The following is an 18034-nucleotide window of genomic DNA, read 5'->3' as shown; positions in this document are numbered from 1 at the left end:
AGATTGAGTCCTGTGTCAGACTCTGCACTGAGCCCCACTCTGCCTCTCTCCTGTTCGTGCTCTGTCTCTCAAATAAAAACCAAATAAATAAAAATGAATAAATAAATGAAAAACCAGTCTCTGAATATCTAAATTGATAAAACATATAAAGAAGGTTATTATTTATACTTAAATAATATTTTTCATTTTGAAAAAATTTGCAATAGGATATTTTTTAAATAATGACTCCCATTGGGTAGGTAAATTATTGCACTGTACTCACCAAAAATTATGCTTGCAGTGTTTCAGATTCACATCCATTACTCAAAATGCGTATGTCCCATGCACAGTTGCAGCATAATCTATTAATAATGACCTCTGTAAGATTCTGAGAAATATAGTCAGATCTCCTTATTTGGAATTTGTGATCTATAACATTGCTGTTAACACTGAATTAGCAAATATTAAACTATTGTTTCTAGGGTAGATACAGGGTTAGGTTCCTGCAGCCCCTGGTCACAACATTTTCGTCGGCTCATGAACATATAACCTTGTTTTATATGTGTTCCTGTTTTAAAACACCTTGTTTAATGTATATTGTTGATTCATTAACATTGTACTCATAGCCATAGCGCTCATGCCTGAATGAAGCTTTTCTAACACATATATTTTCTCTATGAGGCACATTAACAGACTTTTTTCACATAGGACCACCATGTGGCACTTCACTACTCTTGGGCAGTATTTTAAATAGTAAAATCACCAACAGAAAGCACAAATTTGAGTATAAAAAAATTGGGCACCAAAAAGACCATGAAAGAATACTTACTTGTTTATAGTATGAAAGATGAAACAAGAAAGCAGAGTATTGCTTTGTTTTACCTAAGCTTGGAATGTACACATTGGGCAGCTTAGATTTTGTTGTTGTCCACTTACACATGAATGGTCACAAGTATTTTTGGAGTTACAAATAAACTTTACCAAGTTGACAAATTTTTAGATAAGAGAATCTGCAAATGAAGAAGATAGACTTTATTACATCTTGGATTGAGTATGCTTTGAGAAGAAATTGCTTTTGTCTTGTTTAAGCAATAAAAATATAATTACCATTAACATTCATTTTTAGTAAGAACTCTACATTTTAATGTTTACTAAATTGATAATAAAATGTTAACTTGTTCTTGCCTGTTTCATGATATCTTTTCTATGTAATGATTTCTTTTTCTTTTTTTTTTTTTTATGTAATGATTTCTTAATTCAGTAACCCATGTCTGTTGGTAACTTACAACGTGTCAGCACTGCTTTAGGCTCTGGAAGTGCAATAGACAAAAAAATAAATAAATAAAAATTAAAAAAAAATCACAGTTATCATGCAGTTGATATTCTGTTGGAATAGACAGGTAACAAAGCAAGACGAATACCTAAGATATATTAGAAAGTGATAAGTACTAAAAATAAAACCAATGAAGCAGAGAAGAAGGGTATGAAATGTTGGCAGATTATGTTCTGGTTATCACTTACCAAAACTTAGTAGTTTATCAAATAATGGTCATTTTGTTATTATCTCTCAGTGTTCTCTGGTATTCATAAGTCTTAGCTGGATGATTCTCATTTGGGATCTTTCAGGCATTGTAATCAGATGACAGCTGGCATTGTAGTCACCTGAATGATTCTTTACTCACAAGTCTGGTATCTGGGCTGGAATGTTTGGTGAATAGTCTCTCACTGGCATTTTTCTCTCTGCATTGCTAGCTTGGGCCTCTTAATAGTATGATGTTCTCAGGGTATGTGGTCTTTTTACATGGTGATTGGCTTCCCCAGTGTGAACATCCCTAAGAGACTGGAAGAAGCTGTTGGTTCTTGTAAAGACTAATCCCAGCACTGGAATAATGTCACTTCCACCATTTTCTTTTGGTCAAAGCAGTCACAGTCCAGCATACACTTATAAAGAATTGGAAGAATAAACTCCACTTTTTGATGGCTTGTGCATACATGGAGAGAAGGAATTGATGATGGTTGTCTGGAAGGTGTGCTACTTACAGTAGGTATTAAAAGTTGATAGCGTGGCTACGGAAGGCCTTACTGAGAAGGTGACTTCAAAGTGAGGCTGGTCAACGTGGTTGTATCTTTCTCTAGTTATATTAAGCTGTGTAAGTATAGGCAAAGACTAGGTAGGGAATTGGATTTAAACAGTCATGGGTTTGTAAGATGAGTGTGTCAGAGCAAGAGAGGAATTGAAGTGGTATAAGGCATAGATTATTAACGATTGAGCATAGAACTGAAGCTAAGTAAGCAGGGTAGAGAAGACATGAAGTTTGTAAGAGACTGAATAAATGGCAGATCCCAAAAAACTAGTACAACTAATAAGAGATTAGCAAAGTTGCAGGATATAAGATCAGTAAACAAAAGTCAATAACATGTCTATATATTACCAATTAATCAAAAATGAAGATAAGTTCAGGTAAAATAGCATCAAAAAAGAACAAATTACATAGGCATAAGTTTAAAAAAAGGGTTAGACTTACATACCAACCACTATAAAGCATTGTTGAAAGAAATTAAAGATCTGACTATGTGGAAAGACACCTGTGGTCATGGATCACAAGACTTGATATTGGTAAGATGGCAGTACTCCCCAAATTGACCTATAGATTCAGCACAATCTTTGTTAAAATCCCAGCTGGCCTCAGTGCAAGAATTGACATGCTGATCCTTAAATTCATAAGGGAATCCAGAAGACCCAGAATATTCAAAATTAGCTTGAAAAAGAGTGAAGTATAAGGACTTACACATCTTGATTTCAAAATTTATTAAAAAGGAAATGTAGTCAATACAGTGTGGAATTGGCATAAAGATAGACACTAGAATAGTGAAATATAATTGAGAGTCCAGGTATAAATCCTTCAATGTATAATGAATTGCTCTTTGACAAGAGTGGCAAATTCAATTCAATGACAAAAGAATAGTTTATTTGACAAATGGTGCTGGGACAATTGGATACTACATGCAAAGAATAAGACTAATATCTCCCACCATATACAAGAATTAAGTAAAAATAAATCATAGGCCTAAATGTAAGAGTTAAAGCTATGAAACTCAGAAGAAAACATAGGAGTAAATCTTCATGACTTTGGGTTGGGCAGTGGTTTCTTAAATGTGACACCAAAAGCTGAAGTAACAAAAGAAAAATTCAAAATTTTGACATCAGAATTAAAAATCTCAGAATGTTTCAAAGGATACCATCAAGAAAGTGAAAACACAACCCAGAGAATGGGAGGAAATAGTTGCAAATTTCATACCTGATGAGGGACTTGTATCTATAATATATAAAGAACCCTTACAGCTCAATAATAAAAAAAGATAAACAGCTCAATTTAAAAATGAGCAAAGGATTTAAACAGACCTTTCTCCAAAGAAGACATGCAAATGGCTGGTAAGCAGATGTGAGGATGGTCAACATCATTAGTCATCAGGAAAGGATATATTAAAATTACAAGATACCATTTCACACTCACTAGGATGGGTATAATCAAAAAGATAATAACAGGTGTTGATAGGATTTGGACCTTCATATATTGCTGGTGGTAATGCGGGTTTAGAAAGCAGTTTGGCCATTCCTTAAAATGTTAAAAATATATGTATCATGTGACTCAGTAATTCCATTTCTAGGTATACCCAAGAGAAATTATCCACATAAAGGATGTGCACAAATATTCAAAGCAGCATTATTTTTTTAAGTATTTAAACTCTAGTTAGATGATATACAGTGTAATTTTAGTTTCAGGTATACAATATAGTGTTTCCACATTTACATACAACATCCGGTGCTCATCACAACAAGTGTATTCCTTAATCCCATCACCTATTTCACCCACCGCCCACCCACCTCTGCTCTAGTAAATACCAGTTCTCTATAGTTGAGTCTGTTTCTTGGTTTGCCTGTCTTTTTTCCCCCCTTTTGTTCATTTGTTTCTTAAATCCCACATGAGTGAAATCGTGGTATTTGACTGACTTATATTTTACTTAGCATAATACTCTGTAGCTCCATTCATGTCCCTGCAGATGCCAACATTTCATTTTTTATGACTGAGTAATATTCCATTTTGTGTGTGTGTGTGTGTGTGTGTGTGTGTGTGTGTGTATGATATATATACAGATCTATCTATATATATAGATATCTCTATATCTATCTATCTATCTATCTATCTATCTATCTATATATATATATCATGGACAAGACACTGGGCTGTTTCTATAAATAGCATTATTTTTAAAGTCAAAAGGTAGAAACAGTCCAAATGCCCATCAGCTGATGTATAGATGAATAAAATGTGCTATGTCCAACAATGGAATTTTTTAAAAATATGGTTGATACACAGTGTTATATTAGTTCCAGGTATACAACATAGTGATTCACCTTTTCTATACATTATGGTATCCTTACCACAAGTGTAGTTACCATCTGTCACCATACAATACTATGGTAGTATCATTGACTGTAATCCCTATGTTGTGCCTTTTGTTTCCATGACTTATTCATTTCATAACTGGAAGCTTCTATTTCCCCCTCCCATTCACCCATCTTGCTTGTCCTTCAACACCCCCCACCCCACCCCACCGGCAACCATAAGTTCAAACAATGGAATGTTGTTTGGCTATAAAAAATGAAGTACCAATACAAACTACAACATGGATGATCTTTGAACACATTATGCTAAGTGAAAAAGACAGTTACAAAAGCTACATGTTATATGATTTGTTGACATGAAATGTCCAGAATGGGAAAAATCTGAGGAGACATAAAGTAGATTAGTAGTTGCTTAGGGATGGGGGTGAATTGAGGGGTATGGAGTGGAATTTCTTTGGTGAGAGATGAAATGTTCTAAAATTAGGTTGTGGTGGTGGTTGTACAACCCTGTGAATTTACTTAAAAACAATGACTTTTATAAGTGGATGAATTGTATGGTATGTGAATTATATATTTCAGTAAAGTTGTTAAAGAAAGTGATAGGTTCATCTGTTGGAGATTCCCAGTAGAATGAAGGATTGTTAGTGCTGGAAGATTCATCTTTGTATATGTTGAAGCCACTACTGATTATAATAGAAGTCTTGTTGGAAAGAGTGACAGCAAGCCAGGAATGAACACCTTCAAAAAGTAAGGGAAAATAATCTGAGGGAGAGTAGATCATTGCAGCCAGAAAGGATATTTGGTAATATAGTTTGATGACATAAGATGTCAGCTGAGTGCTTTTGATGGAGGGAGAATATTTTGGAAATAGACATCAGGAACATCAAGAACACCTCCATGTTGTAGGCCTGAGATACAAGAAGTGTGGAAGAGAGATCACTTGAGAGGACCCACAGAAGTAGGGTCATCAGGGGATAGCATGTGTTACTAATAGACTTTTATGTTAATCATAAAACAATTTTGAGTACATAGGCAACTTTCTTAGTACCTTCAGCTTCCTAGATGGGCTTTTTGTTCTGTTACTTTAAAAAAATTAATTATGTGTATCTTGAGGCTTGAGTCTGTTTTATGAATTATTTGATCAAATTAGTGTTTTTGTCTCCTATTGAATCTGTTTCACATTGTTTATGTCCCAGCCTGCATAATTGGGTCTATTCTGATTTATTCATTGTCGTTTTATAATACAATAGGGGATGTGGATATTTGCCAGGCTATATTTCTAACTTACAGGAAGTTTGTCACCTCAATAGGCTGATGTCTCTCTTGAAGTTAGAGGGAATTAATCAGTTATAGAGTAATGATGGCTAGTATTCACAGAAATATAGAAAGAATGTGCTCTTTTTCTACATGAATTTATCCTTCCTAAGTCTTCCAACAGGCAAAGACATCCATAAGACTATTCAAGTTAATACCCTTGAACTTTAGTTCACTTGAGAAGGTTTCTCAATACAGGAACATAATTGATTTGTTTCTCAATACAGGAACATATTTGATTTTGGTATTATGCAATAACCTGGTCAACTTTGAAGAATCAGTCCCTAAGAATAGCACAAAATTTCTTTTTAGCAAGATAACTGGTATGTTGTTAATTGTTCATAAAGGTCTTGAGAATTTTGGAGAATCTGATACATGGATCAGTGCTTCTAAGTTGTAAAATGATATATGCCTTAAATAAAAATCATTCAATAAGTACCTCCATTTCTGAATTACTCAATTTTGTGAAAACTGTAGATGCCATGCATGCCACTGTTATAGTTAGTTAAGCCCTTGCTAGTATTGCCCGTGAAGTTAATTTTGTTGTCAGACTATGTGATCTGAATGGTGACAATCTTGGATTTTAAAAAATTATGCATAAAATACAACAGTCTTGTATTTTAAAAAGTTATGCACAAAATACAAAGGCGATAAATTTATTACCATCTATTAGGTTCAAACAGGGACAGTACTAAAAATGATCAGGCTGGTATTATCAACATTGACCATGTTTGGTCAGTGACCAGAAAAGATGTTGGTCTGTGGATTATATTAGTACTTACTTACAGCCCTGGTTCTACACATTACTTTAGGTGTTTTGTTAGTTCAATTTAATTTTAATTGTAAGTCTTCATGGTAGACATTATTTTCTCCATTTTTCAAATGAAAACCCTAATGTGTAAAGGGGTAAGTAACTTACGCAAGATCACATAACAAATTGTTTGAGCTGGGATTTTGAACATAACTTTAACTCTGTAAAATCTGTAATTTTTACTGTTATGCTGCCTTGATAAACTTAAAACTTGCTCCACTCTCTGTCAAGGACTGAGTTCACAGTTTATCATTTGTTTGGAAGAATAGATCACTTTGCCAATTTCAGAATTTTCTGCAATATAAACATTGTTTCTATCAATACCTCCTAAACATTTCTCTTTCCTGTTATGTTTTAGGACGTCTTGCATGGCTGGTATACTTAGTTGGGACAGTTGTTGGGGGAAGGTTAACCTATACCAGTACAGATGAACATGATGCTATGGATGGAGAATTATCCTGTCGGTAAGTGATGGCCATAAAACTTACAGAAATTTACTAAGTAGTTAAGAAATTTAGTTATTATTGAACTGGAATTATAAGATAAAACATTTTGTACTTGGCCATTTGAGGAAGGTATTATTTTCTTTTTTACTGGTGTGAAAACTAATAGAGGTTAGAGGTTAAGTGATTTGTAGAAGTCAAATCTCTAATAAGTGTTATAGTCACATATACTTTAAACTTGCGTCTAAATAGTGTTTAGACTTGCGTCTAAATGAAGGTTTAAGTTGCTTTTTATTTCTTAGGATCTGACAAAGCTTGCTAAATTGGTGTGTATTGGGTGGTGGCAAAATTGGGGTGATATACGTGTGGTCAAAAAGCAGTGGATAGTCAGTTACCCAATACAAGCTTTGTTTGTGATTGTTGACTAGATTTTCCACCTCATGACTATAGCCTTAATAAGAAGCAATGAATTACTTGCCTTAACACTGAGGAAAATTCCTACATGTGAATAATACACGTGAGTTGGTTTTCTATATATTTTAATTTACTTTTTAATAAAATCTTTCTTTATAACAAAGTCGTATGTGTTTTTATTGGACACTTAAATATTTCAAATAAAAAGAAAAGTCATAGATTAATTTGAAGGTAACTATTACTGTCATTTTGCTAAAGACCTTTGAATTTTTTAAATTAATGCTTGAGGGTATATGTACATTTCATGTGTCTTTTCCAACATTTTTTAAACAAAAATTATACTAGAATACTGTTTTGTAAACTAAAATGGGGACAAAAATACCTAATTCATTTTGGGCTATTATAAGGATTAAATGAGTTAATATTTTTAAGATGCTGAGAACAATGTCTGGCAAATGGTAAGTGCTATATTACCAAACGCCATCTGCTCCACCCCCGCCCCACAAACACTTCTCTTTTTAAAAAATCAAGCATAATATTGTGATTTTACCTAGACATTAAATATTCTAAGCTGTTCCTTAATTTAAACATACCCTGGTCTTGGGAATTTTAGGTTGTTTCCCAATTTTTCTTCAATGTAAACTACTTTGAGGTGAATATTCTTTTAGATCAAAATAATTTCATTAGAGTTAATTCCTAAAGGCTGTAGAGTTGGTGGAATGGTCTATAGCATGTTAAAGAGTTTCAATACTAGTTTATTCTCTGAACTCAAAGGCTTTGAGAGTTAACCATATTTTCTGCAGTTGAACCCTAGATAATAGGATTATCTTTCCCAGATAACAGCAAATATCTTGTGTTAATTTTGTATTGCTTTGGTTACAAGTGATGTCAAACATTCTTTTCCATTCCTACTTTTCCCAATTGTATTTTCTCTGTGATTTTTAAATATGTATAGATTGTACCATTTAGCTAGTTTTCTTTTGTGATTATCTTTCCTAATTTGTTTATAAGAACTCAGTATATATCAAAGATCTTAATATTTTGCTATTTATTTTGAAAATGTTTTCTCCATGTTTTTAATTTGTTTTAGAAATTTCTTTCTTACTGGATTTAAATATTTATGTGTTCAGATCTATGAAATTTTCCCTTCATATTTTCTTTTTTTTTTTTTTTTTCAATTTTTTTAACATTTATTTATTTTTGACACAGAGAGAGACAGAGCATGAACGGGGGAGGGTCAGAGAGAGGGAGACACAGAATTGAAACAGGCTCCAGGCTCTGAGCTGTCAGCACAGAGCCCGATGCGGGGCTCGAACTCACAGACCGCAAGATCATGACCTGAGCCAAAGTCGGCCGCTTAACCGATGAGCCACCCAGGCGCCCCACCCTTCATATTTTCTCCATTGTTCATGCTTAGAAAATTGTTCCACACCTGGATAATAAAAATACTCACCTATGTTTTTTCCTAGTTTTTTTATGGTTTCAGTTTTTTATATTTAATTCTTAATATATTTGACATTTGTCTTATATACTTTCTCCAGAGTTTACATAGTGTTAACCAATTAATGTGAACCTCATCCTTCACACATTTGAAATGCTGCTTATATCTTTACATGAAAATTTTAGGTCTTTTTCTAGGCTTTTCATTCTTTTCCACTGATCTTGGAAGTCTGTTTTCCTCAGTGTAGAATAGAAATATAAGGCAAGTAATTCATTGCTTCTTACTAAGGCTACGGTCATGAGGTGAAAAATCTTGTCAACAATCATAAACAAAGCTTCTATTGGACAATTGACTATCCATTGCTTTTTGCCCAGATGTATGTCACCCCAGTTTTGCCACCACCCAGTGGCAAAGTTCTTAAAATTACTATACCTGGTTGTGGCACTCTCCTTCCTTACTAATCTTAAATATATTCCTAAGTGTTTAATAAATTTGTTGCCATTTTGAATAGAAAATTTCTCTTCATTCCATATTCTTTTCTACCTTTAAACTACCCCTTTGCAGTGAAACTGGAGTCTGAATGGAACACAAATATTTTCAGCTTTTCTAAGATTCATTATTTCCAATATAGAATAACTTTAAAATATGAATTGGGGCATTCTTAAAATGCTTTGGTTAATTTTAAACAAAGTGAATAATTTGCCTCCGTGCTGTCTTTTAATATAACATTACATGTTTAATAAAGTGGAAAGTAAGTATACTTTTTGCTATAGTTTGATTTTTTAAAAGTTTTCATCATCAAGCAGAGAAGTACCCACTGGCATTATTTTCCTGAGAAATATATAACAGGAAATGAACAAAAGCAGGTATATTTGCCAAGGAAATAAACAAAAGCAGGTGTATATTTGCCAAGTAGAAAATTTTAATTTTTTCTTTAAGCAACAAATATATTTAACTTTAATATTTGATTTGCGTTTTAGCTGTTCCCTAGAAAACAAAGCATTAGGTGAAGATTATGGTCTAAGGTTTTATTGAAGAGTGGGGAGAAAGGTGCATTTTCAAGGAAGGAAAAATGAAGGAAAAGAAAAATTGAGAGAATAGGAGAAAACAAATACAGTCAATAATCCTCATCCACAGATTCCAGTTTTGCAAATTTGTGTACTTGCTAAAGTTTATTTGTAACCCCAAAACCAACACTTCTGGTGCTACTGCAGTCGTTTTTGGATATGTATGTGCGTGGAAATTTGAGTTGCCTGATACCCATTTTCCCAGCTTTGCCTTCTTATTTCATACTCTAATACTGTAAATAAGTGTCCTTTACATTGTCTGTTTAGTGCCATATTTCTCACGTTTTTGTGCTTTTTGTTGGTGGTTTTACTATTTACAATGGTCCCCATTGTAGTGCTGAAGTGCTGTCTGATGTTCCTAAGCACAACAAAAAAGCTGTAAAGTACCTTACAGAAAAGATACGTATATTAAGTAAGCCTCATTCAGGTCCAAGTTGTGCTATTAGCTGTGAGTTCAATGTTAATGATCAACAATACATATTAATAAATAAGATGTCTTTAAAGAGAAACACACATAAAACAAGGTTATTTGTTAGATTGGTTAATGAAAACATTGTAACCAGTGTTCCTCAGGAACCTAACCCTGTATTTCCTCTGGGAGCACAGTGGTTCAGTATTGACTAATACAGTTTTCATAATGCCTTTTGAGAACATGACTACCATGAATAATGAGAATCAAGTGTATAAGATGGTACATTACAGACCTTGTTGCTTGCTGTTACAGGAGTTTTTCCCAGAGACCACATGGACCAATGTGTTTCAAAACAGTTCATGGTGGTGGCAGGATGGGGGTCTAAGGGCAAGGCATTTTTCTGTCTGCTTATTTCTGTGTCCCGTTTCCTACTAGTTAGTGTCTACTCCCGGGGTGCTCAACCTTTTCATACTTCATAGTTGTGTTCCCTGGCCTCTTTGAGGTATCGCTGGGGAAGCCAGAGCTTCTGTTGGTCCTGTTGGGGTGGGAGGTAGGGGCTGGAGCTGTCCTAGGCCTTACCTCTTCCCCGGGTAAAGATTTACAACTGCAGGAAGTGTGTGAATCTTACTGGAGCCAAAAGACAAGTGGTTGAGGCCAGGGATGGAGTGAGAGGTAGTGGTGAGGTTGGTGTATATGTAAACAGGGCTAAGCAGATTCAAGATCAAGGTGGGGCATAGAAAAAATATAAATATCTGTTTTGAAATGTTGAGATTTTAAATTAAATAAGAATGTGGTTATATGTAGAATTTTAAAATATCAATTTCATATGAAGAAGTTCCAAGTAACTGGAACTGTTGCCTTCTGTGTATTGTTACATGATACCTTTTTAACTCCTGGGGGAACAATACCAAATTAGAAGACCGTGAAGCTTCTGCCGGAAACCTATATGCTATTTTATCAGGAAAAGGTTAATATTCACAAAAGCTCCCAATATTGTGATAATTATAATTAAAACATGTTACTTTAACATATTTAAATATGCTACTTTAACTTGGCAAATAAATATATTTGTGCTCAGGCCATGCAATTCTAATTAAATAAAGATAATTTTATAGTCATTCCCGTTTCATTCCTCATTACCAGAACGTAACCCTCTTGAGTGATTACCCAGAGACTGTGTTTTATTCATCCTGTGTCTTCTCAGTTTGCTCGTGCTAATAGAGCGACTGCTGCTTTTAGGCTTATTCTTCTCAGTTACCCCCCCCCCCCCCCCCATCTCTCCTCACTTCACTGGCCTGTTCTTCTCCAAGTCATCCCTCATTACTCATGAAACCTCTGGCAGCTAGCTCGGAGTCTTGTTCTCTCTCTCAGACTCTGCTGTCGTATGGATGACTTCAACTTCTTTCCCATTAGATCGTGGTGCTCTACTCTGTTCATAAGCTTCCAGTGGCTTCCTGTCACACACATGACAGATTCCAGAGTCCTTGCCAGGGCTCAGAGCCTCTTGTACTACTTCTCTGACTTCATTTCCTCCTCTTTCTCATTCAGCCCAACCACAAGGGCCTCCTTGCTATTTGAGTATTACCAATATGTTCTCACTTTAGGGCCTCTGCACTTCTCTGCTAGGAATGCTTTCTTCCAGATGTTTATAGGGTGCTCCTTCACTTCAGTCAAGTAGGTCTATATGCAGCTGTCTCTTCCTCTGATTTCCCAGTCTATAATAACACCCTATCCTAGTTTAGTTTCTTCCTAGTCTTTATTACCCCTTATGTTTATTTGCTCATTCCACTAGTGTAAGGAAAGGAATAAGCTTTATCTGCTTTGTTCACCATTGTATTTTTACCTCAACTGCCTGGCAAAACCTTAACCCTGAAGGAATTCAGAGTTTTCTCTAACCCGTTAAGTGATAACAAAAGAATTGCATACCTCTATACAGGTGCCATTTGTCAATCAGAATGCCAGTTTTCACCTCAGCTGAGCCCTCAGCATTGCTCAGTGATTCTGTGTTGTAGTCATTGTTATCTTCTAACTTCCAGATACCTGTTGAACTGTTTCACTTGCACGTTCTGTTTCACATTTGTCTTCAATTCAGTGGCTAACATTAAACTACTCTCTTCTATCCACTCCCAGCCCTGACCTCTTCACGTGTCTCCTTGCCATCCGCTCGATTGCCTAAGTCTGAATCCTGGAAGTTATGCTTAACTTTTCCTTTTTTCTCTCTCACCAGCATCCATGTAGTCTTCATTTTCAGATACTGTCAGCTCTACCTTCTAGTTATGCCTTTTAGTCCAGTTGTTTCTAGCCCCTGCTGTTGTAGTTCCTATCATCTTTCATCTGGATTCATGCTACAGTTTTAAGTGGACACCTTGCTTCCTCTCTGGCTTCCTGAATCTGAAGTACAGATCTGATTAGGTCGGTGCTTTGCTCAAACTCTGAGCAAAGTACTTGCCATTGCTACTGGGGTTAAAATCAACATGGCTCATCAGGTTCATAATCTGGCTCCTGCCTGTCTCATTAGCTTCATCTGACTGCTTTGTAGCCATATCGAACTTTCCTTAGCTCTGAACTGAGCCATGCCTTTTCTGCCCTCTCTGGATAGTTACACATGTTTTCTCCTTTCTCTCCACACATTCTTTCTTTGCCGTTTTCCATCCTAGAATGTTAAGAATCTTCCCCAATTTTTTTATACTGTTTATGATAGTACTTGTCATTCTTTAATTCCTTATTTTATGTCTTTCCCTGAATAGACGATAGGTTTCTGGAGGACTGAGAATATATATGTCTTGTTTACTTATATTCTGAACTCCTGATACACACCTGCCGCATAGTAGGCCCTCAGATATTTGTTGACTAAATGAATACTTATTTATTTGGATATCTAGGGGAATATAAACAACTGATTATCCAAAATTCATCTCTTTGAATTTGAAATGCTGTGCTTTATACTTGGATTGAAATTATTTAATGATATACTTGTCTTTTTATTCCCCCATGCTCTTTACCAGAAATAATTTGACATAAAGGAAACAGTATGTGTAGGACAATAAAGTGAAACTGGAAGTGAATATTATATATATAATGCAAGTTTTATTCTTAAGCACTTTTAGAGGTAGCCACAGATCTTCGAAGGGCACTGTGGCAGAGGTTACTAGCTGTCCAGCATTTCTTCTTCCTTTCTTCTGCAGTAATAGAATACCTGATTCTTACGGTGGGTATGTGGCCACCTGAATAAAGACCAGATTTACTAGACTCTCTTGCAGCTAGGTATGGTTAAGTGATTGCGTTCTAGGCAGTCAGATGTAAGTGAATGTGGTGTGTGCCAGATGTGTGGACCTGTGGGGTGGAGCTAAAGGAGCCATCTTAGGCCACAAAGTGATTGTGTGAATGGAGGCAAATGTAACAACAAGATGTGAGGAACCTGAATCCCTGATGCACTGTGGAGGGCTAACAGGACAGTCCTGGAGGACTGCCTTGGATATTTGCTTGAGTGAGAAATAAATATCCATATTGTGTAAGCCATGGTTATTTGGACCTTAGGCTTTTGCAACTGAACTTCTGGTACAACTACCAAAACTTCTTTGACAAATGGATCCAGTACCCTGCTGGGAACTCTTTCCTGCTTTCCTGCTGGGATGCCATTGCCTTTTAGGCAAATGCAAATCACCAGCTTAATATGAGTTGTAAAGACATCCCAACAAACTGTCTTTTGGTTTCACATCTTCCTAGGATTTTGGAATGTATGCTATAAAAAGGAAATAAAAGTAAACAAGAGAAAGTACATAGAACCAACAGAGAGCTAGAGTAGGAAAAGGGAGGTCCCACTCAATAAAGAATTCAAAAACAAGATATGCCTAAGTCACTTGAAAACTCACCTGGATCTAGACACAGTTTGCTGAATATATCTATTTATTTAAAAATTACTCCAACAATCTGCTAATTAAAAAATACCCAGACTAAAAGCTTTGTCACTTCTCTAAAAATTACAGAACAAATACATCTTATTAGGAAAAAAAAAACAAACAACCGGTTATAGTAACCTAATTCTTAAATGTAATCTTCAGTAACTTTGCCTTCATAAATTTTAATGGTATTAAAAATATTTGGTAGGTAAAGTTACTTTTAAATAATATAAATATAGGAAATAATAACCATAAAATGGTTTTCATCATATTATTTCATAACACTTTGGCAAGAAGTACCAACTTTTTAATTTGTTTAAGTTTATATATTTAATTTGGAGGGGGAGGGGCTGAGAGAGAGTGGGAGAGAGAGAATCCCAAGCAGGCTCAGTGCTGGCAGCGTGGAGCCTGACATGGGCCTTGAACCTATGAACCGTGAGATCAAAGTCAGATGCTTAAATGACTGAGCCACCTAGGTGCCCCAGTACTAACTTTTTAAAAGAACTTCATATGCTGTAACTTAGACACTTTGTAGAATTCTTTGGAAGTAGTTATATTTTCCTGAAATAGGAATTTATATTCAAAATGAGATGGTTAGATTTTGACATAGTCTTAATATTATACATCTATTAAAAATAATGTTTTGGAAAAGTTAAATAATATGAAAAAAATAATTGATCAAGATATATTTAGTTAGGTGCTAGAACAGAATAAAAGGTCCAGTAAAGTAATCTGAATGCATACATGAACCTAGTCTATATGATAAGGGATATAATTGAAATGGTGAGCAAAAGATAGACTATACAAGACAGAAATGGTGTTGAAACACCTGGGTAGCCATCTGGGAAAAAATAATGTTGATCCATATCTCACAAGATGTGTTCAAGATAAGTTCAAATGTATCAGAGAGGTAAATGTAAAAAAAGAAAAAAAAAAAAGAAACATAAAAATACCTCATATTCAGGAAGAAGACCTTTTTATTATGTAAAATCATAAAAGAAAAAGCTGATAAAAAATTTTGCATAATAAAAACCTAACAAAAGCTTCTGTATGGCATTAATCACATTGCATAGGCAAAGGACTCAGTTTTCTAATATGTGTGTGTGTGTGTGTGTGTGTGTGTGTGTGTGTAAAGAATTTCTAGAAATCAGCAAAGAGAGCCCAATAGAAAGAATTGGCAAAGGATATGAACAAACAGGTCACAGGAAAGGACATATATACGGCTTAAAAACGGAAACATTTTAACCTCATGTACATGACAGAAATACAAAATAAAACTGTACTGAGATGCATTTTTCAGATATTAATAAATTTTAAATTTTCATATCATCCGAATTATCTTATATGAGTGTATACAGATACTCTCCTAGACTGATGATAGATAAATTGTTTCAGTTTCTGTGGAGAGCAATATGCTAATAATCATCAACGTTATAAAAGTTTATATTCTTTAAACTAGTTGTTTCACTGTTAGAAGCATATATTGTAGCTGTACATGTGTGAAATGATTGTATAAGATGGCTAATTGCAGCAATTTTGCAACAGCAAAAAATTCTTAACTTCAGTGCCCATGTGTAGGGGAATGTTTGAAAATATTATGGTATATTTCTACAATGAAATGTTAAACAGCTGCAAGAGAGAATGAGGAAACTCTTGATGTCTGACATGGAAAGATCTTAAGATCAGTTGTTAAATGGAACAAGCTAGGTTTGGAACCATAAGTATAGTGTATGTTCCATATGTTTAAAAGAGTTGAGAGGAGAATATTTAGTCATATTTGCCTGTATATACAGTTAAAAAAATCTCCGGAAGGACACATAAACTATTAACAGTGTTCCTGTGCGCATGTATGGAAAGAAGTGTGTGGGTTGGCTAGGCACCGCTGCCTTTGTGCAGTTAGAAAAAGGAGACAAAGGTGCTGTTCCTCAACAACTTGTACTCTTAGCTCTTAGAAAGATTATTAAACAGATTTTCTTAATACTAGGCGCTTAGCAGCCGTCCACTGGAAATTTTTTTTTAAGTTTTTTAATGTTTATTTTTTTTGAGAGAGAGACAGAGACAGAATGCGAGTGGGTTAGGGGCAGAGAGAGAGGGAGACACAGAATCCGAAGCAGGCTCCAGGCTCCGAGCTGTCAGCACAGAGCCCGACGTGGGGCTTGAACTCACGGAACGCGAGATCATGACCTGAGCCGAAGTTGGACGCTCAACTGACTGAGCCACCCAGGCGCCCCTAGAAATTTTTAATGAAAATAGATAATAGAAGGATTTCTCTTTTGAAAATTCTAGACTAAGCTTTTCATTATATTGAGTTAAACTTTTTCTCTAGGAAATTTAACTTAACCTTTAGTTCATTTATGATTATCTGATAATAATAGTTGCATACTTGTATTAAAAATATTTGGTTTTAGGGCGCCTGGGTGACAGTTGAGCATCTGACTCTTGATCTCAGTTCAGGTCTTGATCTCAGGGTTGTGAGTTCAGGTCCCAAAGTGAGCTCTATGCTGGGCATGGAGCCAACTTAAAAAAAAATACTTGATTTTATTATGATCATCTTGTAAGTTATTTCAGGTAAAATTTTTATTATTCATTGAAAAAGTGATATAACTTGATTGGTGTATCTCTTGATTGTTTTAATATTTGAGTCATGTGACTCCCAAATACATAATTATATAAAAACATAAGGTTTAGTAAAAAGGTAAAATACAAAACTACACATTCAATATCATTTTTCCTTTACTAAAATTTTATATGGATATAGATATTAATTTGTATGTATGCATGCATATATATCTATAGGTGTTTATTTATATCTATATATACATATTATATATTTATATGTGTATGTTATATGCATTCTATATAAAGTTTTAGTAAAATAATAAGTGTATGTCCTTATAGCTTTCTATGAATATATATGTAGGTATGTGTTTTAGGAAAAAGACTAGAAGCAATTAGACCAAATTGTAGTATATCTTAGAAGTAGAATTTCACATGGTTTTAAATTATTTTCTTTATAAGCTTTTGTATTTTTCCATTTTTTACAGTGATTATATATTACATTGCATTGACAATAAATGTTTTAATGTTGTTTCTCCAAGAATTTTTACTGAAGCCTTTTTTTCTCCTTCATGAAAAGAGTTTTTCAGCTTATATCTTTAATGGATACCGGATTACCTCAGTGTTCTAATGAGAAAATAGAGCTTGCAATTCTGTGGTTCTTGGATCAGTTTCGTAAAACATATGTTGGTGATCAACTTCAAAGAACCTCAAAGGTAGGTTTTTACTAGAGATTTTTTAAAAAAATGTTAATGAAAATGAATAAAGATGCTCACATACAATAGCTTTAAGCTGAATGATATATTTGGGTAATTTCTACGTAAGAAATTTAATTGATGAATTGAAATTGATTGATTAATTGGTATTGAAAACACTGTGAGATTAATTTGCTTGTTTTATGCCTAGATTTACCATTTTCTTCAAAGGTTGGGAGAGTTAGTGAATATTTTTTTTATGTCTAGTCATTAAACAGTTAAGATTATTTAAAATACTTTAATGGATTTTGCCCTATTATATTTATTTCAAGATTTGAAACAAAAGATTTATTCTTTTTGTAGTTCTGGGATTTTTTGGACACTTACTTCTTTATGTGGTTTCCAGTATATTTTTTGCTCATTGCTCAGCATTTTTACGTAAGTGATGGGGACCAGGAGAGCTAGACATGTCTTTGAGAGGCCACAGTTAAATCACACTCATAGTATGATAATTGAAGTTTTAGCTTCAGCAAATTTAGATGAATTGATCCTAAGGCATAATGAGGGATTATTGAGGGCATTTATGTGAACCCTA

The 18034-nt window shown here is 34.5% G+C and overlaps 1 protein-coding gene across 2 annotated transcripts in view; it reads left to right on the top strand.

Annotated features, from left to right (window-relative positions):
* The window catches only part of RANBP17 (RAN binding protein 17), a 333558-nt gene that overhangs the window by 56939 nt on the left and 258585 nt on the right, over positions 1 to 18034 (top strand). For both annotated transcript variants that reach the window (XM_042946863.1, XM_042946871.1), the window contains exons 13-14: positions 6871 to 6976; positions 17325 to 17460. In XM_042946863.1, coding sequence (XP_042802797.1) covers positions 6871 to 6976; positions 17325 to 17460 — 242 coding nt within the window. The remainder of the gene's footprint in view (positions 1 to 6870; positions 6977 to 17324; positions 17461 to 18034) is intronic.

Source organism: Panthera leo, chromosome A1 (genome assembly GCF_018350215.1).
Source record: "Panthera leo isolate Ple1 chromosome A1, P.leo_Ple1_pat1.1, whole genome shotgun sequence".
NCBI lineage: Eukaryota > Metazoa > Chordata > Mammalia > Carnivora > Felidae > Panthera > Panthera leo.
The sequence above is the reverse complement of the archived record's forward strand: the minus strand, read 5'-3'. Positions and strand labels throughout refer to the sequence as shown.